This window comes from Squalius cephalus (assembly GCF_949319135.1).
Source record: "Squalius cephalus genome assembly, chromosome: 9".
In the NCBI taxonomy this organism is placed as follows: Eukaryota; Metazoa; Chordata; class Actinopteri; order Cypriniformes; family Leuciscidae; genus Squalius; species Squalius cephalus.
Window position 1 is genome coordinate 19,410,427 of NC_137130.1, and position 15,521 is coordinate 19,425,947.

The window sequence follows — 15,521 nt, forward strand, 5'->3', positions numbered from 1 at the left end:
CCCCGTAAGACTTTCATTCTCAGATTTAATCAAAAATATTTTAATTTGTGTTCCGAAGGTGAACGAAAGTCTTACGGGGTTGGAACAACATGAGGGTGATTAATTAATGACAGAATTTTCATTTTTCGGTGAACTAACCCTTTAAATTTGTCTCAAAATTAAGAACCTGCACAATTATCCATTGTTTTGATTGTTACAAATAAATGCTTTTGCTACTTTGTGTTTGTGAAATTTAGAATTGAAAGAATGTGCAACCTTTTGTACATTTTGTATTATTGTTCACTTGTGTTTACACTAGTGCATGATGAATTATATGTAACTAATGGGACAACAGTTGTAGCCCTTATGTAGCAACTTAACATCACACTTTTCTGTTTTAGTGTGGCTACAAAAATACTGTATTAGACGGTGAAATTTATTATGTACAATGAAATGTTCAAGTAATATTAACCACTGACTTTATTTTACTCATAAATCATAAAACCCATTGCAAAAATGTGATTTTCCTACAAAATAATGTCTCGACTGAGCAGATTTTTTACTCTTTTACATATTTGTATGGTTTACAGTGCAAATTGTACAAATAACTTTCTTTTACAATTTTACCCATTCAGGCTCAAAGATAACAGAACTGACAGCACCATTAAAGTCAGCAAAACCCCCAAAGAGGCCATTGTGGTAAGTGTTGTGAACTAGATAAGATTTTACTCTGATGTAATGTTTGCTACACTTTCAGATGGCAATCCACTTTTTTGGGTAAAAGATTAAATAATTCTTCTCACCCTCCAAACATCGAACATTAAAACAAAATTTAAAAGTGTAAAAGCATTAACAAATGACTATAACAGACAATGAATAACCCCGCAAAAGTGATTATTTTTGCATCAGTATTACGGACATGTTAAATATCCCTGTAGTAATATATGTCTGTATTATATAACCTACGTTGCCTTAATAAAAATTGTTCATCAACTTAAACATTGAGGGATAATATTTCAAAGTGATTTACTTAATTTTGACAGACAATAAATATTGTATTTACCTGCTTTAGAAACATCCAGTGAACACTGCTAATAGGGATTAGAAGTGAAAGCGGGAGACAATTAGATTTTAAAGCATCAGTTCTGAAAAACAAACCTGAAAAGAGACTTGAGGATTTTAGGAGAACAATGTGAGATTCTCAATGCATTCCTGTGAATTTTTTATGGGATATATCTTTGGGAGAGCAGACTACAAATGCGTTGTACAGTATGTGTTGTCTTTTTTCATACTGTTACAGCAGTTTCATACTGTTGTCACAAACTGCTCTGAGACACAAAGGTTGAGGATCCAAATGCAGTTTATTTGAGTAATCCAGAATCGTAATCAAACACAGGCAAAGGGTCAAGCACAGGAACACAGTCCAAACAAACAAACAAACAAACAAACAGCCAGGCAGGCAGGCAGGCAGGGCAGAGCCAAAAAGGGACTCCAAGAAACAGGCAAAAATCCAAGAACCAAGAGACGATGAAACCAGGGAGAATGCTCAGAAATGCAGTATAAACACTAAACAAGACTTCGCAGGGAATGAATGAGTGTACATGGTTTAAATAGGCTTAGACTGACAAGGTAATGAGACACAGGTGGATGCAATCAGGGATGATGATTCTGGGCAGTGATTTATGAGAGCTTCCTTGAGAGCCACCAGAGGGCACTCCACATCAGACTATTGTCATTCCCTCACAAACTACATTTCCTATAAATCACTGCCCGGACTCATCATCACTGATTGCATCCACCTGTGTCTAATTACCTTGTCAGTCTTATGGTGCGTTCTATTATTGTCAACGAACCGACTCTGCCCTCGGATATGACGTCACTTCCACACTTCAAGCGTTTTGGTATGTTTTGCGCGTCCGAGTCGGAGAAAAAACATGGGCGCCACCCGGAAAGCTGTTGCTATGGTAGCACTGGCCGAGTACCAGGCGCTCCAAAAGTATGTGCTATGTTTTAGTTAGTGGTGGGCAGATCGAGGCTTCGTGAAGCAATGAAACAGTTGAACCAAATGTGCCATATTGTTTCGAGGCTTCGAATAAATCCGACACCCGTCTCAACGGTGACACCTAGTGGTCACTTGCAGGTGTTGATCTGAAACAACCTTGATGAGCCATTAAAAAAATGTGTTGTTTTTTTATTATTGTATTTTTCTAATATGTGAAGCTTGTAACCTATAGGCTCCTCACTGTGCATAATGCTATTTTGGTTCTGCAAAATTAATATTAATAAAAGAAATCAAGCCACAATGTCTCACTTTTTTAGAGATTTTTATTCAAAAATATTAATTTCTCTGCTGTGGAAGGACTTAGCCTACTTCTTTTTTTTTTACAGATAATTTCTCCAGCCTTTGAAAAAATCCTCTCACAAGGGATACTTGTTGCTGGCATGCAAAGATATTTTTTAGCTAGGACATACAAATGAGGAAAGATTACTGCTCTCTCTTTCCAGTAAGTTAGGGGATCATGAGTTCTGGCCAAATACGCATCGTTGATGTATTTTTTCACTTCCACTGTGGCATCAGCTGTAGCATTGTGTGTCTCATATGTAGACCTATAAAATGTATATTCACACAATATTATATTATATTATATTATTTTTACATTGAAGCTATTTTTAACATGATTGGCAGTTGTGATTGGGACATTAGGTTGTAGGGCATAGGGCTATGGACTTTCTAAACAGTGTCCCAAAAGTTTGTAATTATATTTCAATTATAATTATATTTCAAACAATGCATACCTTGCTTAGATGGCCCAGCAGTGTCAGTAGAAGGCCTAGGTACAGGGGGAATGCCATCCTCTGCACCCTGCAGAATGGCAGGGTGAGTGCTCCTCAAATGGCGCATCATGGATGATGTATTGTTGCAGTAGGCTAGCTGACGATCACAATACACACATCTCACTTTATTTGGGGTTTCTAAACGGAAATGCTCCCACACCACAGATGTACGGCATCTCTTCTGGGGAGCCTCCATTTTATCTATCTATCCAAATCTATCTATCTATGTATCTATATGAATCTATCTATGTAGGCCTATCTAGATATGTATCTATAATCTATCTATGTATCTAGATAGGCTATGTATCTAGATATGTATCTAGATATAATCTATTTATGTATTTATATATGTATCTATAATCTATCTATATATGTTTCTATAATCTAGCTGTCTATATATATTTATATCTATGTATATTAATGTGTCACTATATGTATACTCTGTCTGTCTCTAGTAGGGTTGCCACCTTTGATTTGTGAAAAACCGGGACACTCAGATGTTTTTGCATGATTTTCCAGCGCTGTTTTTCCTTTATATTTAACTGAAATTTTTAACTCTAAAAAAAAATAATCTTGCAAATAAGTGTATTGTGATTGTCAAAACATTTTAGTAACTAAACTGAATTGTATTAGGTTTAGTGACAACATGTTACAATGTTTATATGGTACAATTTCTGGTAAGATACGTTTTTTATTATTGCTTGAAACAAATTTCAGGATTTCAATTCAGTTCAATTCTTGTGATTTGATTTAATTGACTGATTTGGATAAATATTAGAAGATAGGCATTCATTTTTCTCAAGAAAAAAATCTCACCTAATGCTGTAAACATACAGAGAGACCTATCAGCTGGTAAAATTATTTAAGGTTAAAAATAACTTTATTTAACAAATTAAATATAATGCATTTTTTATTATAATAACAACTTTATTTAATGATAAGTAAATATAATAAATATGTAATATAGTAGCCAATGTTTAGCAAAATACTCTCTATAGCTCTTTTTTTCTAGCTAACTAAGTGCTATAGCCTATTATGGTCATCAAATGGCTTTCCTGAGGTAAATGTTATGTGACAATTGTTCTCCAGCTGTTTTATTGACCCTTTCCGCGGTTGAAAAACACTGATTGATCGATATTATGTATGATGAATATACATTTCGGTAAGTTGTAGGCCTACGTTTTATTTTAACATTGTTCATTCGTGTTTATTTACTATTAGCTAGAGGTGATCAGTTCACGTGCCGCTAGGGATCTTTCACGTCACATTTACAAACTCCAAAACGGTATTTATTGTTTGAATTTCATAATAAAATTGACAGAATCTGAGAGCTGAGATTTTTTTTATATCATAATATAAGTAACCTGCTCTGTCTAGTCTGTCGGTCTCCATGTCCTCTTTGCTTCGCGATTTTTCTGTGCGTGAGAAGGGTTAATTGCGCGTGGCAGATCTGCAGTAACAGTAGAAGGAAACGGTTTGAAACCAGGAAATTCTACTTTAGAAGTACATTTTAACAAAAAACCGGGACAATTCGTGTCCCGGGAAAGAATATTAATTTTCCGGGACTGTCGCTCAAAAAAGAGAACAATCCCTGGAAAACCGGGACGGGTGGCAACCCTAGTCTCTAGCCTATCAGTCAATGTGTTGTGTAAATTTAAATGTAAGCCTAAATAGCCTGTAACTAATCAAATCGCACTGTCACTATATCACCAAAAATCTGCTATCTCAAAATCAAACTCCTCTCACAAAAACCCACAAGGTCAATATGCGTTGATTTCACTTTTATACAGATGTGCGATTGTGTGGTCTGTTCCCGACCCTGTGAATCAAACGCTGATTCGGCGGACCACACCTGATGAAACACTTAGTGAAACACTTTGAGGCTTCGTTTGGCCATAGTCACGTGACATGGGTGTTTTGAATCACGCTTCGGATCAGTGTTTCGAAACATCTGTGCTTCGGGATCTCGCAAAGCTTCGGAACGACTGTTTCGCGTCGGCCATCCCTAGTTTTAGTTTATCTTCTGTTAACAACGCTAGCCACGTTAGTTACACCTGTTTGAAACAAGACTTCATTCAATATTGCACTCACATAAGACCGATTCCCATACCCACAGGCAGTGATACGGACGCAGTAAGATATTGCAGTAATACAAGTGATTAAAATCGTTATTTAAACAACCAAAGCGGTCCAAAAACAAAAACAATTCATACTTACAAGTCACACAGGGTGCAGCCATCTTGGATTCCATATCGGAATTCTTGCTCGGTGTCCTCACGGTTGTCTGACTTCCGAGCTGGGAAATCTGCGGAAAGGGGGCGCATTGGCGCATGTTGCTAGGCAATGTCTGTCTTCCTAGTCGGAACTCCGACACGGATAAATGGATAAATAATAGAACGCACCATTAGCCTATTTAAACCATGTAGCCTACACTCATTCATTCCCTGCGAAGCCTAGATGCGTACGATCAATCCCATCGGTGTGATTAGAACATTCAGATCGCATGATTATCAACTGCTAAATTCAAATCTGCGTTTGCGCGTCTGCTGGCGCTGGGCTAGAGACGGACGCGCTCAACGCTATCACATATCAAAACTATTCAGTGTTTTCAACTTCATACGGTTTATTTTAGGTTTCAGACATTTAAATACACATAAGTATTAGCAAAACAACATTTATAGTTTGTAAAATACACACCGATGCGGCAATAACAATCTTTTTAATTATAAATTGATGACGTGTTTATATACACATTGTGTAGCTTCTTCCACGAGGGGTTTCACGTCACCTAGTGCAGGACATGCAATAAGTCAGGAGAGGTGTCATATTTGGCCAGAGAAGGCAAAATATAAAAATAAATAAAAAGAATAAATGAAAAAAATTGAAAAGAATTGCTGAAAATTAAAGCTGGTTTGTAGCATACCAAGAATACAGACTACTTTCTTGTTATTAGTAGGCCTACTGTAGCGTTATTTAGTGTTAAATCTGTATTTGGTGGCTTAGGTTTTATTGTGAATTTGTTATGTAAATTTGTTGCTTTGTATTTAGACTAGCCTACTTATATCTATATATTTACTTGAAATATATATATATATATATATATATATATATATATATATATATATATATATATATATATATATATATATATATATTAGGGTGCATCAAATTTGAATGTGAAATTTTTATTTCAAAATATCAATTTGGCTGGCATTGCATTTTGTTCCAGTTAACATAAAAATGACTTTGCAAAGTTTTGAGGAATTCCATTGAGATTTAGGGGTGCCACCTAACACATGAACTTTGGCGAAACTGCCAAAAGGTTGACCTGGAAATGTTGAGTACAATGACCTTTTATACAGTAACATGTTCTATAGGGTTATCAAAGTAAAAGTTGTTTGTTTGCCCTTTGGGCAACTTGGGCATTTCTCAGAATTCAACTTTCAAGATTCTCCATTCATTTGTCCTATAGACAAAATGAATGGAGGTCAATGGGACATGTTCACGTGGCCTTACCCTGTTAATTTACTGTAACAACTACAATGCTACTCTCAATACACATGAGACATCTTCAGTGGGGAGAACAAGTATTTGATACGCTGCAGATTTTTTCAGGTTTTCCCACTTACAAAGCATGTAGAAGTCTGTAATTTTTATCATAGTTACACTTCAACTGTGAGTGACAGAATCTAAAACAAAAATCCAGAAAATCACATTGTATGATTTTTAAGTAAGTAATTAATTTACATTTTATTGCATGACATAAGTATTTGATACATCAGAAAAGCAGAACTTAATTTTTGGTACAGAAACCTTTGTTTGCAACTATAGAGATCATACATTTCCTGTAGTTCTTGACCAGGTTTGCACACACTGCAGCAGGGATTTTGGCCCACTCCTCCATACAGACCTTCTCCAGATCCTTCAGGTTTCTGGGCTGTTGCTGGGCAATACAGACTTTCAGCTCCCTCCAAAGAGTTTGTATTGGGTTCAGGTCTGGAGACTGGCTAGGCCACTCCAGGACCTTGAGATGCTTCTTACAGAGCCACTCCTTAGTTGCCCTGGCTGTGTGATTCGGGTCGTTGTCATGCTGGAAGACCCAGCCACGACCCATCTTCAGTGCTCTTACTGAGGGAAGGGGGTTGTTGGCCAAGATCTCGCGATACATGGCCCCATCCATCCTCCCCTCAATACGGTGCAGTCGTCCTGTCCCCTTTGCAGAAAAGCATTCTCAAAGAATGATGTTTCCACCTCCATGCTTCACAGTTGGGATGGTGTTCTTGGGGTTGTACTCATCCTTCTTCCTCCAAACACGGCAAGTGGAGTTTAGACCAAAAAGCTATATTTTTGTCTCATCAGACCACATGACCTTCTCCCATTCCTCCTCTGGATCATCCAGATGGTCATTGGAAAACTTCAGACGGGCCTGGACATGCGCTGGCTTGAGCAGGGGGACCTTGCGTGCGCTGCAGGATTTTAATCCATGACGGCGTAGTGTGTTACTAATAGTTTTCTTTGAGACTGTGGTCCCAGCTCTCTTCAGGTCATTGACCAGGTCCTGCCGTGTAGTTCTGGGCTGATCCCTCACCTTCCTCATGATCATTGATGCCCCACGAGGTGAGATCTTGCATGGTGCCCCAGACCGAGGGAGATTGACCGTCATCTTGAACTTCTTCCATTTTCTAATAATTGCGCCCAGCCGAGCATCCCAGCCTTGTGCAGGTCTACAATTTTATCCCTGATGTCCTTACACAGCTCTCTGGTCTTGGCCATTGTGGAGAGGTCGGAGTCTGTTTGATTGAGTGTGTGGACAGGTGTCTTTTATACAGGTAATGAGTGGAGAACAGGAGGGCTTCTTAAAGAAAAACTAACAGGTATGTGAGAGCCGGAATTCTTACTGGTTGGTAGGTGATCAAATACTAATGCCATGCAATAAAATGCAAATTAATTATTTAAAAATCATACAATGTGATTTTTTTTTATTTTTGTTTTAGATTCCGTCTCTCACAGTTGAAGTGTACCTATGATAAAAATTACAGACCTCTACATGCTTTGTAAGAAGGAAAACCTGCAAAATCGCCAGTGTATCAAATACTTGTTCTCCCACTGTAGGCTATACTCTGAATATGACATTGTCCACTCTAGAATACTGTTGATGTTAAGCTTAATAGCTTAGCTAAAATTGATACCTAACTGTGGTTAGCAAACTGTTGCTAGCTAACGTTAGCTAGATGTAATGAGCACCAAATACCTATAAATATGACTTAAATGACTTATGATAAATAAGTATACAAAGACACAACTACAGATATGATAGAAATATGTAATAATACATACCCAACACAGAAAGATCACCTCAAACAGAAAGATCACCTCAGTTTTCTTGAGCTGTAGTATTGTTTACCTCAGATCTCCATGGTGACTATTGAGCACTGTTAACCACTTTATCCAACAAAAACAGATGTGCGGTGGCAGCCCTAAATCATCATGTACTGGAAAAATATTTTGCATGTGTTGTTTCTACATATATTGGAACACTTTTAGCACCTAGCCATATCAAAATTCAAGAATTGTGTTTTTTGATGCACCCTAATATATATATATATATATATATATAACATTTTAAGATTTATTTTTTTTTTTTTATTTTTTTTTTTTATTTAATGTCATTAACCATTGTTTTGAGGCTCTTTTAAGTATCAGTTCAGGCACTGTTTAGGCACCGGTTCCGTTTTAAAAGTATCGATTTTGTTAAGTTAAACGATACCTAATGCTATACAGGTGTGTCTCAAAAAATTTGAATATTGTGGAAAAGTGCAATATTTTTTATCAGTTATTTAAGAAAGTGAAAATGTAATATATGCTAATACACTAATCAAATTGCGCAAATTAAAATTGCGAATTGAAAATACGCCCAATGGAAACACGTCAATTTTGCAAAAACTCCCATTTATCGCAAAAACGTATTTACGCTCACATAAGGTGGTTTTTCAGGCAATTCGAAAAAGAACTATTTCGCAAAACTGCAATGGAAACAGTTTTTGCGCATTTACATGTAACATGACGTAGATGACGTGGTATGTTTGGACAGACTACGAGACAGAGTTCTTTATAAAATTCATAAAAGACAAAAGAATTACAGGAATATTGGATTCTAAACCTCAAAGAAATGCCACAATCAAGACCTCAAAGCAGAAATGAGGGAGAAACACCTCATATGTGCCACTCCAAGTATAAGGATATTTCCTTGCCATTAATGATTGGATAACACACATACGTCTCCTTCAATTAATAATAATAGCCAGTGCAGTGACTGGGATATATACGTAAACCTACCAACATCCATCGCCATAATTTTTGGAATGACTTATCGCGAGAGGAAAAAATTACGTTTTAGTCTCATAACATCGGTTAATGGAAACACCGTCATTTCGCAATAGTTTTTTGTCGACATTTAGAAAAAATTGCAAAAGTTTTGCGCAAATCTGTAATGGAAACGCTCCTATTGACACCCTAAGGATTGTAAGCCACAAAAGGTCATCGCTGAAAGGGCTGGTTGTTTGCAGAGCGCTGTATCGAGGCATAATCATGGAAAGTTGACTGGAAGGAAAAAGTGTGGCAGGAAAAGGTGCACAACCAACAGGAATGACCACAGCCTTGAGAAGATTGTCAAGCGAAGCCGATTCAAGAACTTGGGAGAGCTTCACAAGGAGTGGACTGAAGCTGAAGTCAGTGCATCAAGAACCGCCTATCACAGACATCTTCGGGAAATGGGCTACAACTGTCACATTCCTAGTGCAAGCCACTTCTGAACCAGAGACAATGTCAGAAGCGTCTTACCTGGGCTAAAGAGAAAAAGGAACTGGACTGTAGCTCAGTGGTCCAAAGTCCTCTTTTCAGATGAAAGTAAATTTTGTCTTTCATTTGGAAATCAAGGTCCCAGAGTCTGGAGGAAGTGTGGAGAGGTTCAGAACTTGCTTGAAGTCCAGCGTGAAGTTTCCAGTCAGTGATGATTTGGGGTGCCATGTCATCTGCAGGTGTTGGTCCACTGTGTTTCATCAAGTCCAAAGTCAACGCCAGTCATCTACCAGGAGCTTTTAGAGAACTTCACACTTCCATCTGCTGACAAGCTTTATGGAGATGCTGATTTCCTTTTCCAGCAGGATTTAGCACCTGCCCACAGTGCTAAAACTACTACTGACTGGTTTGCTTGCCATGATATTACTGTGCTTGATTGGCCAGCCAACTCGCCTGACCTGAACCCCATAGAGAATCTATGGGATATTGTCAAGAGGAAGATGAGAAACACCCGACCCAACCATACAGATGAGATGAAAGCTGCTATCAGAGCAACCTGGGCTTCAATAACGCCTCAGCAGTGCCACAGGCTGGTTCAGGCTGACCAATTTAAAAAAAAATTGTAAATCCTTTTTGATTTATCTATTCAAATAACTTGAGGTACTGGATTTTTATTTTCATGAGCTGTAAGCCATAATCATCAAAAAAAGAGGCTTGATATATTTTGCTTTATTTCTAATGAATCTAGAATATATGAGTTTTACTTTTTGAATTAAATAAAATTATAACTTCTCCACAATATTCTAATTTTATTCACCAGCAAGTTGAAACCACGTTTTTGAGTCTGTCTTTGGTTCACTAAAGAGAAAATACTTAACAATGGTTTTGACTTATGAATTTGCACATTAAAAGCATATTAAAAACACCACATAGACATATAAACAACATTAAACGCTTGATTTTCACCACAGGGGGACTTTAAGAAACTCTTTTCCATGTATGCAACATCTATATATAACTTATGTCTACATAATTTACATTAGCAAAATTAATTAATTAATTAATGCTCCTATCAGGTGCTCTTTGATTCAAGTTCTTCAATGAAGGGAAAATGTTATGACACTGTCACTCAAATGAAGCGCATTGATGCTGTCAAGCAAATCTTTGACAGCTTTTCCAACCGAAGCATGGCATATGATTTTGAGCATGTCATCTGCCTTGTGAAGTTCAACAAGGATGTGGAAACTGTTCTCAAATTTACAGAAAATCTGGAAACCTTTAAGGTATTGTTGTCCTGATTATTACACCATTATCACAATTAAAGTAAATGAAAACTACTAAGCATTTGGTTGTAATGATAAATGCTGTTTGTACTCAGTGTTTAATCAATATCATTTTTACACTTATAGGAGCAAGTGCATGCTATTGAAACATCAGGATGCACTAAGTTATATGATGCACTTGTTCGTGGTGTATCAGAGTTTGAGGATATCAAGAAAAGGTTTCCAGCCTGCAGATGTCGCATCTTGTGTTTGACAGATGGCAACGATCACAGGTGTGTGTCTTTGTATATGTATTCCTATACCATCTGAATGAAATTTTACTCTTAAAATTTTACTACACCAACTAAAATGATTATGGATATCTTTTATTGTCTAATCTACAGATCCAAAAATAATCCAGTCACTGTTGCCAGAGAACTGATTAACAAAAATATTGTGGTTGATGCTGTTCTTGTTGGCAAGGCAGATAACACAATTTTACATGGAATCAGCTATGTAACAGGTTTGTTCGTGTGCATTAAAACAAAACGTGTGCATATAACTCAATACTAATGTTTTTATATTCATTTTTATTTTGTGAATTATTCAGTTTTCATGTGTCTATTTTATAAATATGTTTGGTCACAATCTGTCATTGATAATATCAAACTTATAAGGTAGGTTGTGTTACCATACATTTTTGATTAAATTAGACTAATTATATAGTCCAGAATAAATGTAATCAACAATCTTAATGTCACAAGTAGGTTTTGTGTCATGTTCATGTTTCATGTCCTTTAAGTCATGTGCTCCCCTCGTCATGTGTTCTATGTTGTCATGTTCTCATCTTGATTGAGCACAGGTGTCCTTTGTCTTGTCATTAGTAGTCTGTGCATTTAAGCCCTCATGTTTGTTATGTGTTTTTGTCAAGTATTATTACCTGTAACCACTGTTTGGTGAGTTTTCTGATTATAATATAATATATATATATATATATATATATATATATATATATCAGTTACCATGGTGAATACACAATACTAACAAAAACTGTTAATGAAACATGGAAACTGCTCCTGATGAATAAAATGATATTATACCTGCATGCAAATCCTTCTCAGCTAACACATGACATACCAATAACGTGATTTATTGGTATTTTACTTTTATTTCGTGACTTACTAATTTACAACGTAACGACATTGAATGTAATCGCGGCTTTGAACGATTACGTAATGTTGGCATCCCTAATCGTAATCTCGAATTAGAAATTAGATTCATTGTGCAGCCCACTAAAATTTTTACTTTAATGTGTTACTAGAATAAAATTGCAAGTATTTATAACAAAGTGCAAAAAGCTATAAGTTTATTCATTGATCAGTGATGTTCTATTCTATTCTAAATTGACGTAGCCTATCAGCATGTAAAGTTCATGTAAAATTACTTTTCCGGAAACACAAAAAGAAAAGATATGTTCATGTTCATACTGTAACTGCGTTTGATGTTAGTTCAGGACAAACAGTTGCTAGTTAAGGGCTTGAGATGGTACATGTTCTTGTCAATTTAGCCTAAAAGTGTCAGTATGTTTGTCATGTGATTTCAGAGTAATTAATCACTTGGTATCAGAAAGAAAGAAAGAAAGAAAGAAAGAAAGAAAGAAAGAAAGAAAGAAAGAAAGAAAGAAAGAAAGAAAGAAAGCTAAAAACGTTAGTGCAGGAAAGCAATGTTTTGAATGGAGGATGCAGCAACTGCCCTTGAGATAAATGGGAATACAAAAGTGTCTCCTTGCACTATAGACATGTATGGGTTTTGTAGTCAGTAACTGTAGTTAGAAACTCAAAGGAGTGTGCATTTGTTCGTGACTAAATTATTTCAGATTTGAGTCGCTAACAGAGTATTGTGGTTTTCTCAATTAAATTAAGGGGGATATTGCTTTAAGCCTGAGAATGCAAAAGCTGCCCTTAAGCTTCTGGAGATGGAAACGGTCTTGTCCATGGAGCTGAGGGCAGAGAGAACAAAGGTGCCCGCATCTTCCATAAAAACAGAGGTATGAAGTAAAAGCCATTACAGTACCTGTTATATATCTTTAACAGTAAATGTGTTGAATATTGCTATATTTTTAAATGAAATTATCTCTCTTTATATATAGATTACATAGCATCAGTGTGTAAATCTGATTTCTGCAAATATCTACAGTTATTGCATGGAAAATGTCTAACATGAGCAAGATCACTGCAAGATTAGAGATAAACATTTTCTTCAATTCTTTTTTTAAAAATTTGTTTTCAACAGGAAGACTTGACCAACATTTTTGCCACCCATGGCTATGATGAAAAACCAGAAAGGAAGCTTCCTGCTCAAATCAAAGAGAAAGTGGTCAGGACAGAGAGGTATTGAGTGTACAATTCAAAGTCAGCTTGTGGTCTGAATTGGACATAATTTAATTATTTTAAATATCACACAAGCGGGAGCTGTTGTGATGTATCGATTACTGATTCCGGGTCCTCTACACTATTTCATGCGAGAATACTATTCATTTATAGCACATCTTTAAGCTAAGCTTTTGCAAAGTCACAGTGTACTTTTGGAATCTGAAGAAATGTGTGGACCCAAAAACTGTGACATGTGATGTCAGACTTAACAACTGGCCAAATTTATTATATACAGTGCATGTGAAAATTGTTCAAATTACAGTATAAACAGTAGTGCAACCACAGTATATACTGTACTAATATACTAATTATTTCTTTATTAGCATACTAAAAAATAAGATACGGGAATCCAAGTCAGGTCGCTTCATGGAGAAAGACAAACGGATCTTAGAAGAACTGAAGAGTCTTCACTGTGATCCCCATCCATATTGTTCTGTGTATCCCTCAGAAACCAACTTCAGTAAGTATGATTAAACCTGCTTTTATGCTGGTGGTCAGAATAAGACAGTATATGCTTTTACTCCTGTTAAACAAATTATCATGCATTAAATGTTCTAAATAGTTAATAATATCAACTGTCTGTGACTAATTTAATCAGAAATTAAATAACAGTGATATCAATAATATCAATATCAATAATTGGGGAGAGGAGGCCTCACTGAACTAGGTTGCTTGCATCTCTATAAAACTGGCTTAATGTTTTTGACTCTCTAAATTTGACTGAAATCCAAACCCAGTCTATTACTGTATGCAGTCCAAACTGTAAATTTTCTCATCACCTTCCACTGTTTGTAGGTCGAAGCTTCTTTGATATGTTTTGCAAACAGAAACTGCCATAATCCTCAAAAACCTAGCAACGTATTCATTGGTCATTCATGGCTCTTAATAAATGGGGCAGTCAAAATTACAAATTTAAATTTGAGCAATAAAGGTTGTTGTCATTGCGCATTTAAAATATATTTCAGCTTTTTGGAGGATTGTCATGAAAGGACCTCCAGAAACTCCCTATGAGAAAGGAACCTTTGAGCTGTACTGCGAGTTTGGTCGTGATTATCCAGTTAAACCACCTGTTGTCCGGTTCTACACTCCTGTATCCTTAAGCCAGAGAAGTTTCACAGTAATTTTCATAAACTGATTTCTGTTTTGATGAATACATTAAGATTAGAGTACAGAACTATAGAAAAAAGTACAGAAAAAATATATTTATTTAGCATTTTGTACACTATAAAATCCTTAACTGCAGTATAGATTTACCATTGCAACATCAACAGTGTGGGAAGGATTTGCCACAACATATTTGATCGAAACTACTCAGCTGATGTGACTATGAGAGAGATCCTGGATGCTGTATATGGACTTCTAATAGTCCCAGAGGCTGAAGATCCACTAGACAGGTACAGTACAGTATTTGTACAGTACAGTAGTTGGTTTCACATAACCAGTTAAAAAATGTGTATATTGTTCAATGGACTTATCTGATATAAACGGAACATACCAGAGACGAGACATTATTTATTTTGCATTGATCTGTACATGTATGAAATTAAAATAAAAAAATGTTGTCCACTGTCTATCATAGTGTATTGGCAGAGGAATTTCAGACTAACAAAGACGTCTATGAGCAAGCAGCTAAAGATTACGCTGCAATAAATGCATGTCAGTCCATGGAATTAATTGAAAAGGTAAAATATTATTCACTTGATTATTACAAACAAAAGTAGCTCAGTGTTTTTGATCATAGATAACTTATATTTGTTTGTACATTTTTTAGACACTCAGTTGTTACTGGAATATCATATATTTTTTTAAATGTCTAACACAAACTGAGTTTTTTTTTGAAGAATAAGGAAAAATATGGGAAATGGAATATGGGGATGATATTGAGCAGACCCTTGGTCAACATTTCTAAGTCAGGTTACATTGTACAAATCTTATAAATGTAGTATTCTGAGCTCTGTACACTTTTACTATTAAATTAAATTGTATATATTTACATTCTGTTTTATGATATTTATCAAATACATTACACCATTTATTTGTATTTATAATTTGTGTTTTTCAGACATATATAGGAGAGAGCAATGTTCAAGTGCCTCCTCATCTGAAATGTCCCTTGACAGGGAAGATTTTCATCGATCCAGTCAAGGTCAAAGGTGGATATGTGTATGAGCGAAGAGCCATTGAGGATCATCTTAAGACGTAAGTTTCTGTGGAA

At 36.0% G+C, this 15,521-nt stretch overlaps 1 protein-coding gene across 1 annotated transcript in view; it reads left to right on the top strand.

The window, feature by feature from the left end:
- The window catches only part of LOC307164543 (uncharacterized protein), a 63,344-nt gene that overhangs the window by 45,529 nt on the left and 2,294 nt on the right, over positions 1-15,521 (top strand). The window contains exons 13-23 of the mRNA XM_079881511.1: positions 615-678; positions 10,689-10,895; positions 11,022-11,167; positions 11,279-11,397; positions 12,797-12,921; positions 13,167-13,264; positions 13,630-13,766; positions 14,272-14,396; positions 14,555-14,700; positions 14,886-14,988; positions 15,369-15,505. Of these exons, the coding sequence (XP_079737637.1) occupies positions 615-678; positions 10,689-10,895; positions 11,022-11,167; positions 11,279-11,397; positions 12,797-12,921; positions 13,167-13,264; positions 13,630-13,766; positions 14,272-14,396; positions 14,555-14,700; positions 14,886-14,988; positions 15,369-15,505 (1,407 nt within the window). The remainder of the gene's footprint in view (positions 1-614; positions 679-10,688; positions 10,896-11,021; positions 11,168-11,278; positions 11,398-12,796; positions 12,922-13,166; positions 13,265-13,629; positions 13,767-14,271; positions 14,397-14,554; positions 14,701-14,885; positions 14,989-15,368; positions 15,506-15,521) is intronic.